The sequence below is a fragment of the Diaphorina citri genome, unplaced genomic scaffold, assembly GCF_000475195.1.
Source record: "Diaphorina citri unplaced genomic scaffold, Diaci psyllid genome assembly version 1.1 scaffold5572, whole genome shotgun sequence".
In the NCBI taxonomy this organism is placed as follows: Eukaryota; Metazoa; Arthropoda; class Insecta; order Hemiptera; family Psyllidae; genus Diaphorina; species Diaphorina citri.
The window spans coordinates 8,195-15,613 of NW_007382948.1; the positions used below are offsets into that span (position 1 = coordinate 8,195).

General features: G+C 39.6%; 2 protein-coding genes across 2 annotated transcripts; both read right to left on the reverse strand.

The window, feature by feature from the left end:
• Nucleotides 1-1,304: 1,304 nt before the first annotated feature.
• Nucleotides 1,305-4,359, reverse strand: LOC103521607 (transcription elongation factor SPT5). The gene is made up of 4 exons (XM_026832212.1): nt 4,059-4,359; nt 3,405-3,533; nt 2,759-2,916; nt 1,305-2,308 (listed from the first exon to the last, which is right to left on the reverse strand). The coding sequence occupies exons 1-4, from the start codon at nt 4,357-4,359 to the stop codon at nt 2,111-2,113; spliced, it is 786 nt and encodes a 261-aa protein (XP_026688013.1). The 3' UTR covers nt 1,305-2,110.
• Nucleotides 4,360-6,421: 2,062 nt separating this feature from the next.
• Nucleotides 6,422-6,638, reverse strand: LOC113472456 (transcription elongation factor SPT5-like; the record flags this gene model as incomplete). Its single annotated transcript, XM_026832213.1, is given in 1 exon segment — nt 6,422-6,638. A coding segment is annotated over 1 exon segment (189 nt), but the record flags the coding sequence as incomplete, so codon positions are not given.
• Nucleotides 6,639-7,419: the final 781 nt, after the last annotated feature.

A 7,419-nucleotide genomic window follows, 5' to 3' on the forward strand; every position in this document is an offset into this window, starting at 1 on the left:
AACGTTGGCATGTATGTTTTGCGGGCATCTTAACCATGCTGGTTTAGTCTGAAGCTGTCTGAGCTTCCCGCAGATAAGACTGTCATGACCTTAACTGGGCTTTCTTGTAACTGTAGTCTTGTTTTAGAAAAACGGTACCGCTTCAGTCTGTTATACACATCTGTCTGTCCTTTCTTTGTCTTCTGTCTGTTGTCTGTCCTGCCACATTGTGCTGCTGTAGAGCCTTGTTTTCAGCTGAGTGGATACAACCAGGATAGAGCCCTTTTTCACCGGTGAAAACAGGTCAATTTCAGGTGAATATTATTCAACCGTAAGTCACACTAAGGTAGTTTTAACAGTTTACTTAGCGTGTGATTTGGGTAGTTTGAAAAAGTAGTTTGAAGACGGGAACAACTTAAAAAAAAAACATCTACCTACCAGAATTACGAAAAAATATGTGACAGGGATTATTTTAAAGTTAAAAATAAAAAAATCCCACCTAAATCATCAACGTTGGTAGATTCAGCGACCAAAACTGGCCCTCAGCAGACCCTGTATAATTTGCTCAAAAAAATGTAAACAAAGAACTACCAACGTTTGTAGATTCAGGGTGGTATTTCTTCATTTTCTACAGATTCTCTACTGGATTTTGGATTTGTCTTCGGACGCCATTACGAAAACACAGAAAATCTCATACACCAGCAGGGTTGCCAGGTTGAACCTTGTTATTGTTTTGTTTTTGTGTGCAACGGTGTAGTTATGCACAAAAGTGCATTTTTTTAGCTGAATTCCTGGAATAAGATATTTTGTTTTTGACCTGAAAAATCCAAAAATGAGCTATTTATCTGTTTTGACATTCAAAAATTGAAAATAAGCAAATTCTATACCTAGACAAGGTACCAATATTAATTTTATTATTTTTCCACTTTCTCAAAAACTGCACTTCACGTACCTACTTTGCGTGCTGCATAAAAAGTAAAAAAAGCTGGGGTCACACGATCAGTTTTGAGAGCATTCAAAAAACTTTACCGGTCGATTCCAGTGATAACGCTGGCTGACGAAGATGGAGATAGGAGGTAGGTACCTACCTACCTTTATTTTGTCAAGGTCGCGTTATTTCTCAAGGTCATGAAATCCTTTCCCAAAAAACTTAAGGTGTAAATTTTTCCGCCAAGTCACGGGTGAGTAACTACATCACGGAATAGGTATACCTATTCTGGATAAAAGGATTTTTACATCTTACCCCAGAAAAATGGCCTAATAGCCAATTCCTTTGTAAACAACATCTCATTTTACTGGAAAGGAAAATAAACGCAGGACACATGTATTTTCTGTACAACAATCTATAGTTTATATTGTAAAACAAATTATAAATAATACCTACCTACCTAGGTAAGAAAAAACTTCGCTCAGAGTGCCTAAACTTACAGAAATTTTTTACAACTCATGGTGTAAACAAGTAATCCTGTTGTAACCAATCCTTTACAATGACAGATCAAAGTAAAAACCATAAACAAAATTTCTAGTATAGATAAATAATCTACAAATATACGTCATCAATAAAGTATACTTTATACATGACAGTTATAAGAGTCTGGGAAAGTCGTTCCTTCTAACGAGCCACTAACTACAGAGTCATAGGGCATACTAACTAGTTAACTACCGGATTTTGTCCGGAAATTAACGTCAAATCTTTTACTCCGGCTTATAATTTTCTCACGAGTGTGACTTCAATTTCTATACTCCAGCTTATAGTTACACATGATTGTGTCCTCAATTCCTTTACTATGGTTTATATTTTCCCACAAGTGTGACCTCAAATTTACTCCAGCTTATATTTGCACACGAGTGAGTATCACCTCAAAATCTTCTACTCTAGCTTATAATTTTCCAACGAGTGTGACCTCAAATTTACTCTGGCTTGTATTTTCCCACGAATGTGACCTCAAAAACTCTTCACTGTGGCTTTGACCTCTTTTACCCTGGATTATATTTTCCCACGAGTGTGACATCAAAATCTTCTACTCTAACATACATTTTCCCTAGAGTGTGACCTCAAAAAATCTTCACTCTGGCATTGACATCTTTTACCCTTGCTTATACATATTTTCCCACGAGTGTGACCTCAAATTTACTCCGGCTTATATTTGCACAGGAATTTGACGTCAATCATTTTGACGTCATCTTCTTCAGTTAGTTTGACGACTCCCTCCCCATTGTCCACACTGAGGAGGACCCCAGTACACTCCTTGTGTTCTCCCACTATGACCTTGACCTTATCATTCGGCTGAGGCATCACGGGCTCCAACTCGTGAGCTTCGATACTCAACTGAAATCAAACGAGGAATAAAAGCATTTGATTAAAAGAATTGTCTCTCTTATCACCCATTTGATGGAGGCATACTAAGGAATGGGAATGCTACGACACAGAGAGTCTAATATAGAAGTTGTTTCATTGTATCCGCGCCATATTACAAACGGAAGAGGGCAATCTTTCGAAGAATAAAGATTCTGTTTAAGATAAAACTGAAATAATTAATGAGAAATAATTATTTAATTAAGAATCTTCAAGAAATAAAGTGGAGACTGAAGGGGAGTAAACACTAGCGCTCGTCGACGTAAACACCTCTCTCGTGATTTTTGGTATGATGATGAGAATCTGAATGTTCTCAAAAGCTCATCAAATTTTCTTAGTTGAAAGTCGAATCTGAATTGTCTTTTTTAATTTCGTTTAAAAATAAACTTTGGAAAAGAAATAGCAATTGATCTTATCACTTACCGTACGTTCTTCCTCAGCTAGATACACACTACACACACCGCTACCCAGATGTCGAATGACTCCTATCTGACCTCTGAACTCTGGATCCCGGGCATTCTCGTTGATACGCACTTCAATATCCGTGGTGTGCCACTCTGGTGTCGGGTATTGGTCCAAACCTGGGTGTAAACATAGGGAAAAAGGTTAGTGCCGTTAGTGGACATGGTTTATCCGGTCTACACACAGAGCTACTGAAAATAAACTGATTAGTTAGAACTCGAGTTACTAGAGTACAGAAATTTAGTGAACTGTTGGCATAATGGGACTTTTTTTCAGTCTTAGCGGACAGTTTAAATAAAAATAAAAAAAAAATCACTTTCTAGCCCTTCTAGTTGACAGAGCCCATAGTACTTCACTATGGCTCTTTTCGTCCGTCCTTCTTATGAGCGACATACCACGGGATAGGCATGATGTTGTTTTTGTTAACGTCATTGACAACATACTGATAGATTCTGACGTGACTTTGTGTGACAACGTCCAGTCAATCACCTTCCAGATCCAGGAAGGGGAGCTGCTACAAGGTTGGTCCATAATGATGTGGGATCTAGTTGGGTTGGGTGTGCTAGGTATGCTAGGACACAGACCACACGAGTCTGATGTAACTTACCTGTTCCAGGAGTGAAGGGAGATGCCTGTCTGGAAGAGTAGGAGAGGGGAGAGGGGGTACCATAGGGGGCGGCCTCACTAGAGGGAGAAGGTGTGGCCCCCAGGTAAGACGATGAGCCTGAGCTTACACCTGGAATGGAGAAAACAAATAAATGTTACTATCAAAACTTGCCGAGTGAGTATCACTTCGATTCCCAGCAGGGTCAAAGTTTTTTCGGCTCTATGCTTGAGGTGCACTCAGCCTTGTGAGGACAATTGAGCAGCTAATTTAATCGAATAGCGCCCAGTGGCGGTATTGCCAGTGTAAAAAGGTTATAGAAATATGAAAATTAATTGCAAAGGAGGCACTTAGTAATGCTGTGACAACTAAGAAAATTGTGAAAAAAGTTCTGGTTTACCACCCTCTTGGGAAAAAGTACTTAGCTCAATTCCTTCATTTTCAGCGATGGTCGGAGCCATAATGCTCCGTTGAGGCTGCTTATATGCATTAGCATCTTTTTCAGCTCTCTCTCGCTTTTGGGTCGGGACTATTTTAGGGTCAAGGGTCGGGGTTCTACTCTAAATTTTCTGAGTTCGGCCACCAGTAAAGGACCAGGAAAAGGCCGAGAGGGGCGGGGAGTCCCCCTGAGCCCCCCTCACTCCCCTGATTACTCACCTGAATGACTCTGATAACCAGAAGGTGAAGGCGAAGCTTGCAGAGGTGAATAAGAGGTGTGTTCAGACGAAGACCCATACATCGTGCCGGGGGTGTGCGGGTAGGAATTGTTGAAGCTATCGTCCATAGGGTACGCGTCGTTATGGATGCTACGGGCAGGCGTAGAGCTAGGATCCCACGGACCGGGGGTTCGAGACCCGTCGTGCAGAGGCGTGGCTCCGCCTCCCGGGGTGCGACTGCCGACTGAAAAGGAGAAGAGAAACTCTTTGCATTTGTAAACAGCAACAAAACAACATCTCATTTTACTGAAAAGGAAAATAACACATGTATTTTCTGTACAACAATCTATAGTTTATATTGTAAAACAAATTATAAATAATACCTACCTAGGTAAGAAAAAACTTCGCTCAGAGTACCTAAACACACAGAAATTTTTTACAACTCATGGTGTAAACAAGCAACCCTGTTGTTATCAATCCTTTACAATGACAGATCAAAGTAAAAACCATAAACAAAATTTCTAGTATAGATAAATAATCTACAAATATACGTCATAAATAAAGTATACTTTATACATGACAGTTAAATTTACTCCAGCTTATATTTGCACACGAGTGAGTATGACCTCAAAATCTTCTACTCTAGGAATACATACTTTGAGGTTTGTTAGGGATAAAAGATATATAAAGTAATAAAATTTATAAGTTTAGGGACCTACTATGGTGTTGAGGTCCCTAGATATCATATGCAGACTTACTTGCATCTACACTGCAAAGCTCGCTTTCCATATTCTACCCATCGCACGGACGCGAAGTTGTAGGTACTTTGTGTGTTGCATAAAAAGTGCATAATTTAATAAGGATATCCGGCAACAGTGTAAAAAGGTTGGGGTCACACGATCAGTTTGAGAGCATTCAAAAAACTTTACCGGTCGATTCCAGTGATAACGCTGGCTGATGAAGATGGAGATAGGTAGGTAGGTAGGTACCTCTATTTTGTCAAGGTCGCGTTATTTCTCAAGGTCATGAAATCCTTTCCCAAAAAACTTAAGGTGTAAATTTTTCCGCCAAGTCACGGGTATAAAAACGTGTCTCGGGCAATCACGCACATGTTCACCATTTATGACGTTCAAAAGTGTCCGCGGACCGGAACTCGAGAAATGTACGGTTCGGCCGCTATTTAACTCCGAAATCTTGAAAAAGCTCAAAAAGAGTTCGTAAAAACGTGTCTCGGGCAATCACGCACATGTTCATCATTTATGTCGATCAAAAGTGTCCGCGGACCGGAACTCGAGAAATGTACGGTTCGGCCGCTATTTAACTCCGAAATCTTGAAAAAGCTCAAAAAGAGTGAGTATAAAAACGTGTCTCGGGCAATCACGCACATGTTCACCATTTATGACGATCAAAAGTGTCCGCGGACCGGAACTCGAGAAATGTACGGTTCGGCCGCTATTTAACTCCGAAATCTTGAAAAAGCTCAAAAAGAGTTCGCAATTCTCAGGCCTTTAAATTTCAGCCACAGTCGCTCGGACTTGGCACAGAGATTCGATAAATTATGTAGATCAAAAATATCCTGGGGCCCTGTTTCCAGAAGGTACGGTTCGGCCGCTATTCCGGACCAAAATTCCAATAATTAGGGCTAGACCTAGGCAGCTTCTCAGATAACACTTTTATCATGTTACTGGTAGAGTAACTACATCACGGAATAGGTATACCTATTCTGGATAAAAGGATTTTTACATCTTACCCCAGAAAAATGGCCTAATAGCCAATTCCTTTGTAAACTGGAGGGGATAGAGAAGAAATAGACAAATGGAATTCATTCCTGAAATAGACAATTGGAATTAAAAACAAAGGTACAGAAAGTGGGCTAAAAAATCACTTTCTCTTCGACTCAGGGGAACAACGTTACCTGAAGGTGATAGAGAATAGACAATTGGAATTCATTCTTTAAAAATATGCGTACAGCAAATGGGCTAAAAATTATTTATTTTTTTTTTCGACTCAGGGGACCCTGAAACGCATGTTTTCACGCAATTTCCCAATTTGGGCTCCAAATTTTTTATGAGTGGACGCTCTTTGCACTCAACCTTTGCATTTCTTTAGTCAGGGAAATTTCAGACTAATATCCTCCCTCTTTAAAGTTTCTCAGCTAGACTAAGCTGGTCTACTCCCTGTTTAATGTCCCCCAGCGGGACTAAGCTGGTCTACTAACTGTTTAAACTGTTTAATGTCCCCCAGCGGGACTAAGTTAGTCTACTCCCTGTTTAATGTCCCCCAGCCGGACTATGTCGATCGATCGAGCTATATGTACCATAGAATCGACATCAATCGGACTATATCGACCATAATTCGACTGATATCGATTAACCATAGTGTGAACGTCGCTTTACAACTTACCCTTATAAGGACCTCCAGTGATTTTGATCGTCTTCCCAATGAGCTCCCGATCTCTCCTCACGTTACCTCCATGATGTCCTCCCCTGCCCCCTCCTCTTCCTCCTCTCCCCCCGCTGGGATGCATGGGGGAAGAAATACGGGGTGACATGAAACCGCCCGTCATGGCCGTGTTGTTCACCTGAAGGAGAGAAAAGGGTTAATTTATACAGGGTGGTGCAGAAAAAGACGAGCCACTCAAAATAAGTATAGGTATTGAGAATGGATTTGAATCGTTGAAAAAGCTGAGACTCGTATCCCATTATAATTCAAGTGGAAACATTTTCTAAGTACATACCAACTGTTTTTTTTTTTTTTTTTTTTTTTTTTTGTAGGGGTAATTAGTTAATGATAACACTTTTATCATGTTACTGGTAGAGTAACTACATCACGGAATAGGTATACCTACCTATTCTGGATAAAAGGATTTTTACATCTTACCCCAGAAAAATGGCCTAATAGCCAATTCCTTTGTAAATAACAACATCTCATTTTACTGGAAAGGAAAATAAACGCAGGACACATGTATTTTCTGTACAACAATCTATAGTTTATATTGTAAAACAAATTATAAAATAATACCTACCTAGGTAAGAAAAAACTTCGCTCAGAGTGCCTAAACTTACAGAAATTTTTTACAACTCATTGTGTAAACAAGTAATCCTGTTGTAACCAATCCTTTACAATGACAGATCAAAGTAAAAACTATAAACAAAATTTCTAGTATAGATAAATAATCTACAAATATACGTCATCAATAAAGTATACTTTATACATGACAGTTAAATTTACTCCAGCTTATATTTGCACACGAGTGAGTATGACCTCAAAATCTTCTACTCTATCCATCTTGCGTCATTTCACATACAAGAACTATCACAAGGACAATAGAACACTTACCATCTACAATGACGGCACTCATA

What these genes read in the sequence shown, in the direction of transcription:
- LOC103521607 (XM_026832212.1), bottom strand. Translation starts at nt 4,359, where the DNA reads ATGAGATGTTGTTTTGTTGCTGTTTACAAATGCAAAGAGTTTCTCTTC. An exon ending in TGGTTATCAGAGTCATTCAG is followed by an intron (nt 3,534 to 4,058) that starts GTGAGTAATCAG and finishes TCTCCATTCCAG; the next exon opens with GTGTAAGCTCAGGCTCATCG. An exon ending in TCCCTTCACTCCTGGAACAG is followed by an intron (nt 2,917 to 3,404) that starts GTAAGTTACATC and finishes GTTTACACCCAG; the next exon opens with GTTTGGACCAATACCCGACA.